General features: G+C 43.3%; 1 protein-coding gene across 6 annotated transcripts; it reads left to right on the top strand.

Annotated features, from left to right (window-relative positions):
• The first annotated feature begins 4,572 nt into the window (after nucleotides 1–4,572).
• On the top strand, nucleotides 4,573–18,009 carry ZNF227 (zinc finger protein 227). Of its 6 annotated transcripts, none has more exons than XM_047077899.1 (7): nucleotides 4,573–4,622; nucleotides 5,134–5,296; nucleotides 7,252–7,321; nucleotides 7,768–7,829; nucleotides 10,189–10,315; nucleotides 11,371–11,493; nucleotides 14,999–18,009. In XM_047077899.1, exons 4-7 carry the CDS (start codon nucleotides 7,770–7,772, stop codon nucleotides 17,113–17,115), a joined length of 2,427 nt encoding a protein of 808 aa, XP_046933855.1. In that variant the 5' UTR covers nucleotides 4,573–4,622; nucleotides 5,134–5,296; nucleotides 7,252–7,321; nucleotides 7,768–7,769; the 3' UTR covers nucleotides 17,116–18,009. The 6 variants fall into 6 exon arrangements, with proteins under 6 accessions (XP_046933855.1, XP_046933856.1, XP_046933852.1 ...); XM_047077900.1 differs by having other exon boundaries at nucleotides 10,147–10,315; XM_047077896.1 differs by having other exon boundaries at nucleotides 7,575–7,829.
• Nucleotides 18,010–18,241: the final 232 nt, after the last annotated feature.

Raw genomic sequence — 18,241 nt, 5'->3', positions numbered from 1 at the left:
TGAATGTTTTTCTCCCTATAATTCTGTCAGTTTTGCTTTTTAAAGTTTGCTTTTGACCATGCAAAGCTGTTATTCTTGATAATTTGAAACTTATGAAGTGTTTCTTTCCATGCCTCATAATGGTTTTATCTCCAAGGGCTATTTTGCCCGCTATTAATATATTTTAGTATTACAGAAATAATTTGAAGCCTAGGATGATGCTCTCTTTCTCTAGAAAAGATTTTCATTTGTTTTTGCTAGGTGGTTGAAGACAGTAACAAACGTTTCACTCTAATCCAATTTCAATTAGTGAGGTGATTTGGAGTTTGTCTTCGGTCTCTACCAAAGACAATCCACTTCCCTCTTATTTTTACTCCTACAGGGCAGCTTTTTGGGATTCTTCACTGCCCTACCCCGACCTCCTTACGAGCGCCTTGAACGCGACTAAAGTGCTGATCAGCTTGCAGCAACAGAATCTGTAGGAGCCACCGTGGAAGACCCTTGCAGTCTAAAATGACACAATTCCGCCAAGATTCACTGTGGCATTAAAGGAGTTAATACCCAGCCGCTCAGCGTACCCGGAAGTATTTCCGCTTTAGGAGGCGGAGCTGAGGGCATCGTTTATCTCGGGCATTCTGGGAGATGTAGTCTGGGCTACATGTAGCCTGGAGCACTTCCGCTTCTGGAAGGCCTGGCGAGGGAATTCTGGGAAGTGGTCCATGAGCTCCCTCTAGTCGAAAAGAGCCGCTTTCGCGGTAGGAGGGCGAGGTTGGTGCGCGCCTTCCTGTCCAGTAGAGGAGTCTTCCCTCCCAGGGAGCTCTCCGAGCCCGGAGCTGCCCGAGGCAGCGGAGGGTGGAGTTGGAAGAGGTCTGCGTTCCCCTCTGCCAAGCCTCCCGTCTGCAGCGCCTCTGGCTTCCCTGGGTCGGGGCGGCCCAGGTCTCCGTGTCGCCTGGTCTGCGGGTCTCCCGGCGCTCCAGCCGGCTTTCCTCACCTACCAGTCAGCGCTGCCACTTCCTAGCAGAACAACGCTATGCGAGTTACCTAATCTCTCTTGGTCTCATTATGCTCATCTCTCAAGTAGTGTCATTGGTATAGTGGTCCCTCATCATTTTTATACGAATTAATTTATGAAATGACCTCAACAGCCTTATGAGCCAGGTAATGCTATTCGCCTTTTATTTATTTTTTCAGCAGAGGTAGCTGGAAATACAACCTCCTACTAACACAAAGTTCTCGCTACATAATGTAGAAAAGTAAGCTTATTACTGAATACTCCTATTCAGAGTACCGTATTGTAGGTAATTTGCGGGAAGAGATTACAAGTAAAGAAGCTTCGCCCTGTTTATACAGGCAAGCAGTTACAAGCTTTTTATACTGTTAAATGTTTAACTACTGGGTACACGTATTCTCAGTATTAACGATATCTTGTCTTCCTATAAGAGGGCTTGATTACACCATTTGCTGCAAATTCGTTGATAAATTTAGGCTAATTTTTCTTGGGAATTTTCTTAGTTAATTGACTTTATCCGAGGGAATAATGAAATGTATCTTATCTCCCCTGCTAGCAGAGAAAGAAACCTTGGTTAAACTCCCACAGTGATAGGGACACTAGATTATTTGCCCGGACATTTACATTTAAAAGGGACAAAACCCAGACCTTTGAAAAACACTTCTGGAAACTTGGTAAGAAGTTACTTAGCCTCTAACAAGATTTACATATGTATTTAAAGGTCAGAAAAAAGATCCAAAAAGCACTGGGTTTCCTATGGAAATGCTCTAAGAAAAAGGGCAGAGAAAATGCATCTTTAGGACAAGGAAAATTATTTTTTTTCTTTTTCGTTTACTCTTTGTGAGTTTACACTGTTTGCCCAAAACTTAACGCTTTAAGAGGCAGAACTGCCATTCGAGCCCAAGGTGTTACAGCCTCAAGTCTGTGTTTTTAATCTCAACGCTGTACATTAAAACAAACATAGGAAGTAGTTCTTTTTAAAAATTTATTTTTATTTTATTTTATTTTATTTTATTTTATTTTATTTTATTTTATTTTATTTTATTTTATTTATTTTATTTTTTATTTACTTTAGAGAAAGAACAAGCCAGGGAGAGGGGCAGAGGGAGAGAGATAATCTTAAGTAGGCTCCATTATCAGCGTGGAGCTCAATGTGGGTCTTGATCCCATGACCCTGCGATCATGCCCTGGGCTGAAATAAAGAGTTTGGGGTGCCTGGGGTGGCTCAGTTGGCTAAGCGTCTGACTCTTGATTTAGACTTAGGTCATGATCTTACAATTCTTGAGTTTGAGCCCCCCAAACTTGAGCTGAGTTCTTGAGCCCCCCACTACTACTGCAGAGCCTGCTTGGGATTCTCTCTCTCTCTCTCTCTCTCTCTCTCTCTCTCTCTCTCTTTCTCAAAAAAAAAAAAAAGAGTTGGATGCCCAACTGAGCCACTCAGGCGCCCTGCTCTTAATTTTAATGATCTTAAAGCAAAGTTGCTAAACCACTCATCCCTTATTCATGTTTCCCGTCACCTGAGGATAATATTTGCTTTTTATAGGGTGGTTATGAGTCAGGTAGAGTTTCCAGTGCCCTTCAGTGTAGTTACTAATTAGTTTATCATATCAGTCATAGTATTATTTCCATTTTGCAAGTGAATAAAAATGGAACAGAGTTCACAGAATAAGTGGAAGAACTGAATTTTAACCCAGGCAGCCTGATTCCAAATCTGTAGTCTGTGTTATTACACACGGCTTTTATTCATGTATGAGACAAAACCCACAAGAAGTCTTACGGGAACAGGGAAGATTTAAGCTGTAGATGAAGACTAAGCCCTAGAAGGGAATAGAGCAGTGGGGTGTGATGTAATGAACAGTAGATACAAAGAGGCTTTTTGTAGGAGTACAAGTTATTCACCACGGCCGGACATGAGTGGAAGACGGGTTTGAAGAGGAAAACGACATAGAAGATTCCTGTTTGTGTGACTTGCCTTGAGGGCACTGGATAGAAATGCAGGTGAAGATAACTGAATTTCCATGTTATGTTCTATCTCTTTGGCATCAGGGAGGCCAAAAAATTGATTGAAATTAAGTATCTGTTCGTGTTGATTATACAAGATGTGCCTAATGAGTGGTTAGCACTCAGGCTCTGGGTGTCAAATGCCAAATTTTGAAACCTGGCACTGGCACTTACTAATTTAGTATCGTGGACAAAGTACTTACCCTTCCTCTGCCTCTGCCTCCTAAACTGTAAAATGGAGGAAATTATAGTATTTACCTCAAAAAGACAGTTGTGAATGGAGAATCCCAGAGTCTCAAGTGTTTGGAATAGTCCCTAGCATGCACAAAGTACTTCGCAAGAAACGGTGTATAACAGAAGGAATGGCCCCACAGAAACTCTGGGCTATGTGCTTATATCAATTTTTTCTTTTGGAGGGTCCTTGGATCTCAACATTTGATTGACGGGCCTGGATTACATGCTAATTAGGTACACATGTCCTTTCCCAATATGTATTCGAAATGCTTGCAGGGGAAGGAAACCGCAACATTATTTCTATTCATATTTCTAGAGATCTAAGCTAAATAAGGACAACAGGCTGCTTTCTGCACAAGTGCAACAAACTTAACTCTTCCTCTGCTGGGATGTTGTAACGCAAACCTACCGCTAGGTGGATGGAATGGGGTGGTCCCTGGGCGGTCCTTGGTTGGGGGTCTCTGTCGGGACATCTAAGGTCCATCCTCCTGTCGCTTATGCCTATTTTCCTGCCTAACATGTTCAGTAAATAAGAAATGCAAACATATATTGTAGTGGATACGTAGATATTTTTAGGTATTCCTCTCTGCTCTCCACCCTCATTTCTTTGAAACATCTGTTCTATCATAGATATCAGCAAACAAGAGTTTTACAGTGACTGTTGCATAAAAATCTAATTAATAATGTATTCATCCTCAAATTCGGAAATTTCTCTGAGGAATGTTTACAACACCCCCCCCCCCCGTTGGGAAATTGATCATACAAATATGCTGAAGCTTGTCTTTTTGCTCTTGAGTATGCCTGGCTGTCCTCAGTAGCCAAGTTCTTAATTATTTGTGATATTCACAAAAGTTGAAATCTACAATACGTTTTGCCTTCATTTTTTGTTTTTGGTCTTTCATTCGTTTTTATATCTAAAAAGTGTCTGAAACTGCAAAATAAAGGCTATCGTTTTCTCTCGTCTAGTAGTAGGTACAGTTTCGTTATTAAAGGATCACGTGATCTTCTTACAAACTGTTTTTAAGTCTCTGACTCTTCAAATATTTGCTAATTGCGTTTTGTTTGTCAGTGGGAAAAACTCAGTTTCACTGGCGTCACAGAACAGCTTTAGGGCGGCAAAATGGGAAGCCATAAAGCGGTTTCTGATCGTTGTAGTCCTCGCATTACTAGCTGGGAGATTTGCTGGGAGGGAAGGGAGTTGCCTAAGGCGGGCGGGCAAAGTTCTTCCTCCTCTTGGAGTTTCTGGGAAATGTAGTCCTTAACTCTTTCCGGAAACAAGGGGCCGCTGCGCCGCCTGTTCCCCCTGGGGCTTCCGGGAAGTGTAGTTCTGGGGCGCCGTGTAGGCAGAGGCACTTCCGCCCCGGAAAAGCGAGGCTGCCACCATCTTTTCGGTCGGGAGGTGAGTCAGCCTTGCTCCCCCCCACCCCTCCGAGCCTTTTCGGCCTGAGCGTGGGACTAGTCGCTACCGAGGCGGCCTTTTTAGGATGGAGGAGTCGCGGCCGCCGGCGGAGGCCGAGAGACGGAGGGCAGAAGTTTGGATTCCCTCAGCTCTCCTCCCCCACTTACCGAGCAGCGCTGCTACTTCTATCGGTACAATACCCGGCGAGTTGTTCTCTGCGCTCTACTTTCCTCCTCCGTACGGTAGCGAGCGAGCGAGCGAGAAACTACTGGGTAGGGTTGTGATTCCAACTGAACGAGACCGTACGTGTCCAGAGCTTAGAACGGCGGGGCACGGGATGACGGGTTGGCTCTCGCTCGTGATAGAGTAATTCGGTCACCAGCGCCCCTTTGCCTGGAAGCCCCAGTGAAGACAGGGAGCTCAGGGCTCTAGGGGCATCGACAGCGTGGCCCTGCTGTCTGTCATCGTCCCGGGCACCGAGGTCTTCCCCAGCTCTATCGATCTCTTTTAGGAAGCTCCGAGGCACCCCGCGCTAGCGCCTGGGGATGTCCGCTACGCTTGATCCCGGAGACAGAGCCAGCCGTGCCGTCCCACCGCGTCCTTTTCTTCCGCGTCCCTGGGGTCGCAAAGGGGAGAAAGGACGGACTTCTTGGCTGCCCACGGCATAGCCCCGGGTACGTACCAGCGAAGGCACTTTCTTGTCCTGTCCTCTGTTTTCAGTTCATCAGGTTTCTTTCAGTCAGTAAATTCGCAGTAGGAAAATGTGCAAATATTTGTCGCATCAGCCTGCCGGTGTTTAATCTCCCCGTTGGTAGGTGTGAGTGTGGATTTTATACCACACGCGCATATGTTTTAAATATGTCTTCATTTTTCAGTTTACCACGTTTTACATTTCTTCCTTTTGCTCTCTTTTCTTCTTATTTCTCTTTTACTTACTCGCAACTGCTTTGGGATAAAAAACGGTTATCTGTCTCTGAGACTAATGTTTTCTTTTTTTTGAGAGAGAGCGAGAGCAAGCAGGGAAGGGGCAGAGAGAGAGGAAGAGAAAGAGAATCCCAAGCACGCTCTGCACTGTCAGCACAGAGCCGGATGTGGGGCTCGAACCCAGACTGTGAGATCATGACCCCAGCCGAAATCTGATGCTCAACTGACTGAGCCACCCAGGCGCCCCAACGCCACCACCTTTTTTTTTTTTTTTTTTTAATGTTTATTTATTCTTGAGACAGAGACAGAGCATGAGTAGGGGAGGGGCAGAGAGAGGGAGACACAGAATCCGAAACACACTCCAGGCTCTGAGCTGTCAGCACAGAGCCCGACGTGGGGCTCGAACTCACGGACCATGAGATCATGACCTGAGCTGAAGCCGGACGCCCAACCGACTGAGCCACCCAGGGCCCCCCCCCCCCTTTTTTTTTTAAACTGTAGGGTAGGTTCTGTGGGATAGGTTATATTTTTGTTCTAACCACCCTCCAAATTGGTCAGATCTTTCTTGGGCTTTTTGTTTGTTTTAAATCACAAAGACGTTACCAACATACTTACAAGGGTCTTTTTGTTTGTTTTGGGGTTTTTTTTGTTGTTGTTTTGTTATTTTACCATTTCTTCTTTAGGGCTCATTTAGTTATAAATGTTCTTCATCTTTGTTCAGCTGAAATTTTTTTTTTTTTCCCTCCCTTGTGTCAGTAGTCACTCTGTCGAGCATAGAATTCAAGGTTGACCATTATTTTTTTTCCTTCCTTTTGGAGATCTCGTTCAGTTGTTTCACATCTCCATTCTGTTTCCCTGATTCTGTCAGTCTAATAGTCATTTCTGTTAGGTAAACCGTATTTTCTTTCTGGGAGCTTTAAGGATTTTTGTTGTTGTTTTTAGTTCTTATTTACGTACACTTTTTAGTTCTTTGCATTCTTGAGTTTCAGTATGATTTAAGAGAGTATTTTTATTTATACTGTTGAGAATTTCTATGTATGAACTCACAATTATCTTTTGAAGTAAGACCTCTCTGCCATTTCTTGCATTCTCTTTTCCTCATACTCCTATTGGACAAATGTTGGAGCCTCTCAATCTGTCTTCTGTGTTTCTTGATTTTTATTTTGTATCTTTCTTTATCTCTATGCACATAGGATTAAAAGGCTCTTACTAATAAGCCTTTTATTGACTTCATGAAGTAAATTGACTCGAAATGATGCTTTTTAGAAAACTAATACCAGTGTCGAAATGTTACTAGCTGGGCAACAAATTATTATTTTTTAAATGTTTATTTTATTTTTTCTTTGAGAGAGAGAGCATGCGTGGGGGAGAGGCAGAGAGAGAGGGAGACACAGAAGTCCAAGCAGGCTCTGCCGTGTCAGCGCAGAGCCTGATACAGGGCTAGAACTCACTAACCAGGAGATCATGACCTGAGCCGAAACCAAGAGCCAGATGTCTAACCAACCCAGCCACCAGGCACTCCCGGGGAAAGAGTTGTTAAGTGAGAGAAAATTTTAAGTCAAAATTAGGATTTTCAGAGAAGAAAGGTGAGTTTCATAGGAGAGCATTATGAAGTCCAGGTACTTTTCTGGTCTTTTTTGCTGCTTTGAGAAAAGACCTGTGCAAATACAGTTTATAATGCAAAGCATCATCTGCTTTTTTGCAGGTGCAGGAAAAAAGGATTCCTGGCTCTTTGAACTTTCCATCTGCCGTTAATCCGGGGAAAACCTTATGAGGTGAGTATGATTTGCAGTTCGTATCCTGTCCTCACGTGCAGATGACCACAGTGAGGCACAGAGTGTTTTCTTTAACACCCCTGACATTACATAGATGCAAGTATCATTTCCAGGATTTAAACCGAGGCCTTTGACTTAGAACCACATTTTTTTTTTTTTTAAGCCTATACATGTTGTTAACAATGCCCTTCATTTCCTACTGTCCCCAGGATGGAAAATTCTTATAGTAGGGTTACTGCGTTTGATTCTGCAGGCTATTGACTGTCCAGTGGCCCCTGACTAACAGACTTATTAGTAGTTGGAATCTACTCCATGCTTTCCTTACCATGCTGGATGTGACTGCAACTGCCTGGAAGTAGGAGAACTCTTGTATAATTTCCGCAAAGATCCACATGGGCTCATGGCCGCCCTGGCCTGCATCTCATGGCTTCTTTGTCCTTCCCCAGTTATGCCTTCTCAGGACTCTGACCTTTCCGAGAAGGAGCAGGAGAAAATGACCAAGTTTCAGGTAAATAAGGCATTCTTTTGTGGCTCCCAAGGTGTGTTTTTACCTTTCAGAGATTAGGCACATCCTTTTTTCTCTTCCTTGGAAAGGTTAGTGGAAAACAACAGATTGTGAGTGCATGTTCTGGCCAGACTCTGTGTGCATGTGTGTGTGCTGTTTTATCTTTATTATTTCACAAAATGATCTCTGAAAAAAGTAATAGCAATTTGAAATAGACAAAAGTAATGTACACTCCTGCTTTGCTTACAAACCAGCTCTTTGCACTTTCCCGCATTCCTTTTTCACTTGCATTCTTAACTCTGTATTTGCAGTATTGGCATTGGTGGGATCTACAGTTGACCCTCAAACTATGCTGAACCCCCTGCACAGTTGAAAATCCACATATTAACTTTTGACTCTTCAGAAACTTATCTTTTAAGCGTACTGTCGACCAGAGGCCTTACCAATAACATAAACAGTTGATTAGTACATATTTTGTATATGTTATATACTATGTTCTTACAATAAAATAAGCTAGAAGAAAAAAACATTATTAAGAAAATTTTAAGAGAGGATACATTTACAATACTGTAAAAAATTTGTATATAGGGTGGACCCATGCAGTTCAAACCCTTGTTGAAGGGTCAGCTGTACTTACATACATTAAAGAAAGGCTTAATAACTCTATTAAGATTAGTAAGAGGGGCGCCTGAGTGGCTAAGTTGTTTAAATGTGTGACTTCAGCTCAGGTCATGATCTTGCAGTTCGTGAGTTTGAGCCCTGTGTCGGGCTGTGGTCTGTGCTGACAGCTCAGAGCCTGAAGCCTGCTTCAGATTCTGTGTCTCTATCTCTCTCTGCCCCTCCTCTGCTCATGCTCTGTCTTTCTCTCTCTCTCTCTCTCTCTCAAAAATAAATAAACATTAAAAAAAAAAAAAGACTAGTATGATAAAGAAAAACTTAATTGGTATATGAGTAAAAGAAATGGAGTGTTGGGGCGCCTGGGTGGCTTGGTCAGTTATGCGTCCGACTTCAGCCCAGGTCATGATCTCACGGTCCGTGAGTTCAAGCCCCGCGTCGGGCTCTGTGCTGACAGCTCAGAGCCTGGAGCCTGTTTCAGATTCTGTGTCTCCCTCTCTCTCTGCCCCTCCCCTGTTCATGCTCTGTCTCTCTCTGTCTCAAAAAATAAATACACGTTAAAAAAAAAAATTAAAAAAAAAAAAAAGAAATGGAGTGTTAAAAAAGGCAAATTTATGGAGAAAATAATGGTCACTCATAAGTAAACGTATGCAGATGTGAACAAAGTCTTTCTGTGTATTTATCACTTAGGTTGTCGGAGATTTTTTTAAACAGGAGTTCTGTCCTCTTTGGCCAGAGTCTAGAGATTCAGGAACACTTGTACTCTTGCATGAAAGGTGAACTGGGAAAACCTTTTGAGAGGGAAATCTGCTATTCTTTGAAAAATCTGGAAGTGTTTATTCTGTGACTTTGCAATTGCTGCTCTTAGCCAAAATCTCTGTAAAAGGGTCTTTGCAGCGTTGATTAAAATTAAAAATCTGTCACTATGGGACGCCTGGATGGCTCAGTCGGTTGGGCGACTGACTGTTGATTTTGGCTCGGGTCATGATTTCATGGTCGTGAGATCGAGCTCTGTGTTGGGCTCCGTGTTGGGTGTGGCGCCTGCTTATGATTCTCTTTCCCTCTGTCTCTGCCCCTCCGCCAACTCGGGTGTGCATGCTCTCCCTCTCTCAAAATAAATGAACTGAAAAAATAAATACAAAATAAAAATCTGGAACTAATTATACATGATTTGTATTGATTAAAGACAAATCATAAATTCTAAGGAATGTTAGAGTCTCTGGTCGCAAAATGGAATGAGACCGTATAATAGTAATTGTTCACATTTATTGAGCACTTTGAGATGTGCCAGGCACCACTGTCTGTGGTTTACATGCACTTACTCATCTAACGTTTTCAAACACCTTGTGGTTTAGACACCATTAAAGAAAAGAGGCAATTGGGATAGTGGCAAGTTATGGAACTTCCCCCAAGGTCCTGTAATTAAAACTTTGAAATTTGAACTCAGTCTGTGCCTTCACCAGCTGTGAATGCCGCAGGTGGATACAGCATGTGCATTGAACACAGAAAGCCGTGTGCCTGTCCTGGAGGACTGCCAAAGGCCTGTGAAAATCGCAGGGACAGAATCCAAGCTTTGTGGGGCGATCGGGAGGGGACGGTGAATGGGGGACAGCTCTGGGACTGAAATCTGCCTGGGTTCCCTTCAAATCAGCAACAAGATTTTTGGTAATCCTCTTTACCCTTTTCAATCCCGGCTTTTTTCCAGTGGAGATTATGGGATCGAGGTTGTGTGTGTTTGATGTCGTAGGAGGCAGTGACCTTCAAGGACGTGGCTGTGGTCTTCACTATAGAGGAGCTGGGACTGCTGGACTCTGCCCAGAGGAAGCTGTACCGAGATGTGATGGTGGAGAACTTCGAGAACCTGCTTTCAGTGGGTGAGAACAGGCGCACTGTGACACTGAACCTCACCCCTACTGAGAGCCCGTGTCCTCATTTCAAAGCTTTGGACCTTTTAAAATGGTTCCCTGACCTTGAAAGCGCAAGTTTTTCTAATCCCTGGGACTGCAGGCATAGTTTGTCCTGGTCTTTCTGCTCAGGCAAAGTTCTGTCCAGGGATGATTCCCCCCCCCCCCCCCCCCCCATTAGGCAATGTCTGGAGACTATTTTGATTGTCACAACTAGAGGGGAGGGGTGCTACTGCCACCTAGTGGCTGCCAATGCTTCTAAACCTACAGCGTGTAGGACAACCCCCACCACAAAGAAGTAGCTGGTCCACAATATTCATAGTGCCGCAGTTGAGAAATCCTCTTTAAGTTAACTATAAATGAGGGGCACCTGGGTGGCTCAGTCAGTTGCGCGTCCGACTTCGGCTCAGGTCATGATCTCACGGTCCGTGAGTTCGAGCCCTGCATTGGGCTCTGTGCTGACGGCTCAGAGCCTGGAGCCTGCCTCAGATTCTGTATTACCTCTCTCTCTGTCCCTCCCCTGCTTGTGCTTTGTGCCTCTGTCTCAAAAATAAATAAACATTAAAAACAAAATAAAAAAAAATTAACTATAAATGGGAATTATAAATTATAAATTGGCTTCTATGTTTTTCAAATACTTTATCTTTCAGATTATGGCTGTGACCCATTGGTGGGTCATGGAATTAATACATTGTACTGGAATTTTATTTTTCAGTGAAATAGAATAAACAAGAATAAGGGCAGAAACCATCAAAGTTCCTTATCAAGACCTGCTCACGTTGAGGCACAAACTGACCATTTGCAGTGAGTGGTGTGAGAGTGGGAAATAGGATGAGAACAGCCATTGGCTAGATCTAATTTTATCTCTGTCCAGACACGGACTAGGTCATGACCTCCATCCATTTCTTATGGTTTGTGATCAAAAAAGTTCTTAAATTGTCACTTAGAGGTTCTAAGGACTGTAGAATTTGGACAAAAATACAGCTTTGTGTTCATCTTAAAAATATATATCTGCCTTTTCATAGGACATCTTCCCTTCAAGCCAGATATGATGTCCCAGTTGGAGGCAGAAGAAAAGCTTTGGATGATGGAAAGAGAAACCCAAAGAAATGGATATTCCAGTGAGAACCATGTGGCTGTTCCTTCAGGTACCAGCTAATCTGCTTCTCACCACGCCCGTGATTACCACTCTTGTCCCAGTACTGTCATCCCTTGCCTGGACTGGGAAAGCAGCCTCCACGTTGGTCTCCCTGCCTCCTCCCTTGCACTCCTATCATCTGTTCTCAACATGGGACCTGAGTGATTCTTTAGGGAGCAAGTGGGATCACGCCGTTCCCCTGCTGAAAACCCTCCAGAGACTTCCCATTTCTCTCCGTGTCCTCACAGTGGCCTGCACGGCCCTACCTCATCTGGATGCCTCACCAGGTTCCTCTATGATCAGCCTTGCTTTTACCCTGGATTCCATCATCCCTGGTGTCCTGGCCCCCTTGGAGTGTCATCTGCTGTTTCAGGGCCTTTGACTGGCTCCCCCTCTGCCTGGGCATAGAGTTCACAGCCACTCCCTTACTCAGGTCTTTGCTCGGGTTTCACCTACATCAGCTAGGCCTTCTGTGTCTGCTGTTTAATGTGTCATCCTCTCCCTTCTCCATCCCCTCACCCTGCCTTATTTTGTGTCTAAGCACCGATCACCTCCTGACCTGGTAACACAGTTTTATTTACTTGTGCATCCTCTGTCTCTCCAGGAAGTAGGAATTTGGGCAGTTTTATCTGCTGTGTCTACTCAAAGCCTTGGGTGGGCCTTCTGCACAGAAGGTGATCCCATACGTGCTTGTTAAGTGAGTAAGTCAGTTACCCAGTTACTGTTCTTGTAGAAGTGAGCTACAATACCAGCCTTTCAATAGCAGCCTTTCCCGGATGGGAAGAATGCCTTGTCCATGTCCTCAGACAGGCTGATTACTTTCCCGCCCAGCCTTTTACCGCCCTCCTTTCTCCTGCCCTCTCTCTCTCCTTCACCTTTCACTTCACTCTTTGATCTCCTTTCCTTTCTCTCCCCTAGTGTCCTTTCTCTTTAATTGGCATATTTCTCAGTTCTACCCATTTAGAAGTTAAAAATTAGATATTCCTAGATCAAGTAAATTCATAGGCTCTCCCTCTGCCTGAAAACGAAACAGTAGCTTGTCTGCAAACATGGTAAGTTAGGCGATGAATTCTGCAAGTGACTGATGGATGTACCCCTTCTTTTGTCCTTTTCCCTTCCTATGTCATTTCATGATTGATGCGCTCAGGGTGTTGGATACTTGCTTCCCTTCACTGGGTCTCGTTTTCACATGCAGACTCAACCTCAGGAATGCCGACCCTAAGTATTGTCACTTCTCAGTTTTGCATAATAGACCAAGTCTGTCTTTTAACAAATCTTGTAGCATTTGCTGTCACCTTGTCTCAAAGGTTTTTTGACCTCTTCACCATCAGCATGTTTCAGGATTTTGCAGCCATGCCCCACATACAAAAACTGTGCTAAAGTGCTCTTTGCGGGTCACAAGAGGACAAATTAAAGGGCTTATTTTTGTAGATTCTTAAAAACAAAAAGCTTACAGATACTGGAGACAAGTGGGCATCCCATCTCCGTCACTTCTAGAGGTGGCTCATAGGTTTAGAGCACACTAATGTGACTAATGGATTGTTCTGGAACATCGTCTCCCAGTGAATGTCTAACATAGTTCTCATTTCTAAGATGTCTTGGAATATGTAAAGATTTATACTGAGTAAACTTAGAAGATAAAAGCTATTCCCAGTTATCAGAATGGATAACTAACTATCAGAAATTATCAGTGCCAAGGACGCAAGGCATTTCAGTTCATCAGTTCTCAGGGAAGAGGCTCAGGTTGTCTACATATGAATGGAAGCCACCAGCTTCCCAGCTGAGCGCCTGCCCCTCTCGCTAACACCTAAACGATCACAGAACGCATATATGGTAGATGTTCATTAATTTCAAATTGGACATTTCCAGGCATCAGAAGACTGGTATACGTACCTGTGGACATGAGAAGGGTCCTGACAGGAAAGAAAATTACAGACTTTCTAAATTTTCCAGTGTAATTTGCATCCTAGTGATATTAACTAGCTCACAGAGTAATGTGAGAAGCCTTTTGACATGCTGTAGTGAGTCCTGATATGAAACACCCGAAGTTAGCTCCAGCGTCACAGGTTAAGGGCACAGACCTCCACAAGACTACCCACCAAGACGTCAGACACCAGCTGGGCTCTCCAGGGCCACCCTCTTAGGACCCAGCTGGCACTCACTAAAATGACAGAACATAGGAAAGCTCTATACTTACAATTATAACTGCATTATAGCCAAAGGAATACAAACGCAATGAATTCTGTGAGCGAGTGATGGATGTACCCCTTCTTTTTCCTTTTCCCTTCCTATGTCGCTTCATGGTTGATGCGCTCAGGATGTTGGATACTTGCTTCCCTTCACTGGGTCTTGTTTTCACCTGCAGACTTAGCCTCAGGAGTGAGGTTCAACCTTTTTATTTATTTATTTATTTTTTAAAAGATTTTCTTTTTTTGGTAATCTCTACACCCAACGTGGAGCTTGAATTCACACCCCGAGATTGAGTCACGTGCTCAACCGACTGAGCCAGCCAGGTGCCCCGAAAAGAATACAAATCCGAACCAGCAAAAGGCAGAGATGCATAGGGTGAGGCCCGGGACCGTTCCCTCCCACCTCCCTCTGATAATGACCCTTGTGATGACTTTGGACACATCCACATAATCCAGTATAACTTCCCCATCTCAGGATCCTTAATTTAATCAGATCTAAAGCCCCTTTGCTACATACATGAACATACAGGTTCCAGGGATTAGGGCATGGACATCTTCACCTAACATACCTAGAAGTGTGTATGTACCTGTTGAGATGTTTCAGCTTATGTTATTAGAATGTAACTTTCCGCTTAAGCAAATTAATGAAGGACTTTTGGTACCCAGCCCCACTCAAACATTTTAAGCCAGTGGCTTCCATACATTTTTAGCCATGACCTTCGATCAGATATTTTACATCTTTATCCAGCATAAATATAATATTTAGGTGTGTGTTTAGAACTGAAACAAGCATTTCTTTCTCTGTTTCTTTTTTTTTTTTTTTTTTTTTTGAAACAAGCATTTCATACTTGTTTCACCACTTGTTCATAGTAAGTGGTGTCCTTACTATGTGTGATTTCTGCCAGGACCTAAAATACTATTTAATGCCTATAAGCTTTTTTAATCTTACTGGGGAGGATGCCTCTTACCATAAGCCTACTAGGGCAAAGGTGAGTAGGCTTTTAATTGATGTTATTGGAGGATAGAATGTGGCTTGTCTTTGTTGCCCTGCAGTCATTTGATTTCAAACTTAAAGCTCTCCTTTTAATCTATGAAATTTATGGTTCTAAAATGGGTTACATTTACACTTAGTGGCTAAGGGTCTGTTGACCCCATTTTTTGCTTCCACTTGCATGGAAACACATAAAAGGTTACATGATACTGTATAGACGTGACCCTCCCCATGGTTTGTGGAGGCCTTATCGTAGGGCCTATATGTGAAATCCTGACGTTTCTGGACCTAAGCATTCACTTGTCCTTATCTCTGAATATTGCTTTTTCTTATAGGCAGCAAGAATCAAAAGGAGATGGAGACTCTTCGAAAAGTTGCATTAAAATACCTTTCACACGAAGAACTATCCTGCTGGCAAATCTGGAAGCAGGTGGCAAGTGATTTAACCAGCTGTCTTCAGAGGAAGCGTTCCCAGTTACTCCACGGTGATTCTGTTCAGGTTTCTGAAAGTGAGAATAACGGAATGAATCCTAAAGCAGGTAGCTCCAGTTACACTGCAGGTGTATCTATTTTGAGAACTCAGGATTCTTGTGGGAATACCTACCCGCGTGAGTCACCGGAGCAGAATAGAGGTCAGCAAGTAAATGTGAAAAATAACCTGAGTATATGTGAGGCCTTCATGAAGCAATCACTTAGTGATTGTATTAGCACTGGCACAGAACAGAAACCCTATGAATACAATGAATGCGGCAAAAGCATTTGCGATGGTTTCAGTCGACATGTACCCCCAGGAGGGGATCTCTTTCCGTGTCGTGAGTGTGGAAAGGGTTTCAGTTATAGCTCAGTGCTTCCACTTCACAACGTTCACCCAGGAGAGAAATGCTCCAGGCGGTGGCCACACCTGCAGGCTCTTCAGAGAATTCGCCCAAGAGAGAAACACAATAAATGTCATGAACCTGGCGATTGCTTCGGTAAGAGCGCTTTTCATCCTCATCAGTCTAACCACACAGGGGAAAAGCCCTACAGATGTGACAGTTGTGGCAAGGGATTCAGTAGCAGCACAGGCCTTATCATTCATTACAGGACTCACACCGGAGAGAAACCTTACAAATGTGAAGAGTGCGGTAAGTGCTTTAGCCAGAGTTCAAATTTTCAATGCCATCAGAGGGTCCACACTGAAGAAAAACCATACAAATGTGAAGAGTGTGGTAAGGGCTTCGGCTGGAGTGTTAATCTTCGTGTTCATCAGAGGGTCCACAGGGGTGAGAAACCCTACAAATGTGAGGAGTGTGGTAAGGGCTTCACTCAGGCTGCACACTATCACATACATCAGAGGGTCCACACTGGGGAGAAGCCTTACAAATGTGACGTCTGTGGTAAGGGCTTCAGTCATAATTCACCGCTAATATGCCATCGGAGAGTCCACACTGGAGAGAAACCATACAAATGCGAGGCGTGTGGGAAGGGCTTTACCCGTAACACAGATCTTCATATCCATTTCCGAGTTCACACAGGAGAGAAACCCTACAAGTGTAAGGAGTGTGGGAAGGGCTTCAGTCAGGCTTCTAATCTTCAAGTCCATCAGAATGTCCACACTGGGGAGAAACGATTCAAATGTGAAACGTGTGGGAAGGGCTTCAGCCAGTCATCAAAGCTTCAAACCCATCAGAGAGTCCACACCGGAGAGAAGCCATACAAATGTGATGTGTGTGGTAAGGACTTCAGTTACAGCTCAAATCTTAAACTGCACCAGGTAATTCACACTGGAGAAAAACCGTATAAATGTGAGGAGTGCGGGAAGGGCTTCAGCTGGCGATCAAATCTTCATGCTCATCAGAGAGTCCACTCTGGAGAGAAACCCTATAAATGCGAGGAGTGTGACAAAAGCTTCAGTCAGGCCATAGACTTTCGGGTACATCAGAGAGTCCATACTGGAGAGAAACCGTACAAATGTGGTGTATGTGGTAAGGGCTTCAGTCAGTCCTCTGGTCTTCAGTCCCATCAGAGAGTCCACACTGGGGAGAAGCCATACAAATGCGATGTCTGTGGAAAGGGTTTCAGATATAGTTCACAGTTTATATACCACCAGAGAGGCCACACTGGAGAAAAACCTTACAAATGTGAGGAGTGTGGGAAAGGCTTTGGGAGGAGCTTGAACCTTCGCCATCATCAGAGGGTCCATACAGGAGAGAAACCCCATAGGTGTGAAGAGTGTGGTAAGGCCTTCAGTCTCCCCTCAAATCTGAGAGTCCATCTGAGTGTTCACATTAGGGAAAAACTATTTAAATGTGAAGAGTGTGGTAAGAGCTTCAGTCAGAGTTCGCGTCTTCAAGCCCATCAGAGAGTACACACTGGTGAGAAGCCATACAAATGTGATGTATGTGGTAAGGACTTCAGTCACCCTTCACGTCTCACGTACCATCAGAAAGTCCACACTGGCAAGAATCGTTAAAAGTGAAGAATGTCTTAATGGCTTCTGTCAGGATGTACGTCGTCACATATTTGGAGGGTCGTTACTGGTGATAAACTATCAAGTATTGAGAGTGGAAAGGGATTTCTTCAGATGGAATCTCTCTAACATCCATTAAAATGATGACGTGGAACCATAATGCCAGGAATGGAACTAATATTAAGGGGGAGGAATAGCTTGTAACCCTCTTGGCAAGATCCATCTGCTACAGTCTTTAAAAGTAAATACATGCCTAAAGATACTGTGAAAAGGATATTTGCCATATATATTCTAGCTAGTTTTTTTGGTGGGGGGGTGGGGGTGGTCAGGGAGGTTTCTGGATTACTTTAACTTATATTTTATACTTATTTACAGTGACCATTATTTTTACGAAAGCTGTAAAGCTGTGAAAAGTGAATAAAATTACTGACTTAAATTTCCTATAACCAAGAATTCATACTATGATTGCTTTATTTCATATGGTATATTGGATTAAAATTAAGGAATAGATCCCCTGGGATGAAGCTTTGATCTTCAGAAGTAAATTTGTATTTGCTACAGATGTATAAAAAAAAATGGTCATTGCATCATTGTTTATAATAGGAAACAATCAGTTGGATAGAGTATTTTATGATTTATTAATCCAGTAGGACACTATGCAAACATCAGATGGGAAAAGGTAAATTTGTAGTTTGGGATATTGGAAGATGTCCAGAATATATTAACCTGAAAAAAACAAGGCATGGGGTTTTGTGTGATCTCATTAGAAAAGGTATAGATGAATAGGTATTTCTGGTTATCGCTAAGTGATGATATTTTGTTTCATATGTATTTTTGCATTTCTTTAAATTTCTTAGTTTGAAATAATATCAAACTTTCCAAAAAATGTAAGTTCTATAACATCTCTTGTATTCCCTTTATTCAGATTGATGAGTTAACATGTTTGAATCATTCTCTCCTTGTATGTGAATGTGTGTATATACACACATATTGATATCTGTATGTACACATAGAACTTAAAATTTTTTTTTTATATGAAGTTTATTGACAAATTGGTTTCCATACAACACCAAGTGCTCATCCCAAAAGGTGCCCTCCTCAATACCCATCACCCACCCGCCCCTCCCTC

The sequence above is a fragment of the Lynx rufus genome, unplaced genomic scaffold (assembly GCF_022079265.1).
Source record: "Lynx rufus isolate CCGP_SWC_20201006 ecotype Redwood Valley unplaced genomic scaffold, mLynRuf1.p SCAF_16, whole genome shotgun sequence".
Lineage (NCBI taxonomy): Eukaryota > Metazoa > Chordata > Mammalia > Carnivora > Felidae > Lynx > Lynx rufus.
This window is presented reverse-complemented; position numbering and strand designations above follow the sequence as displayed.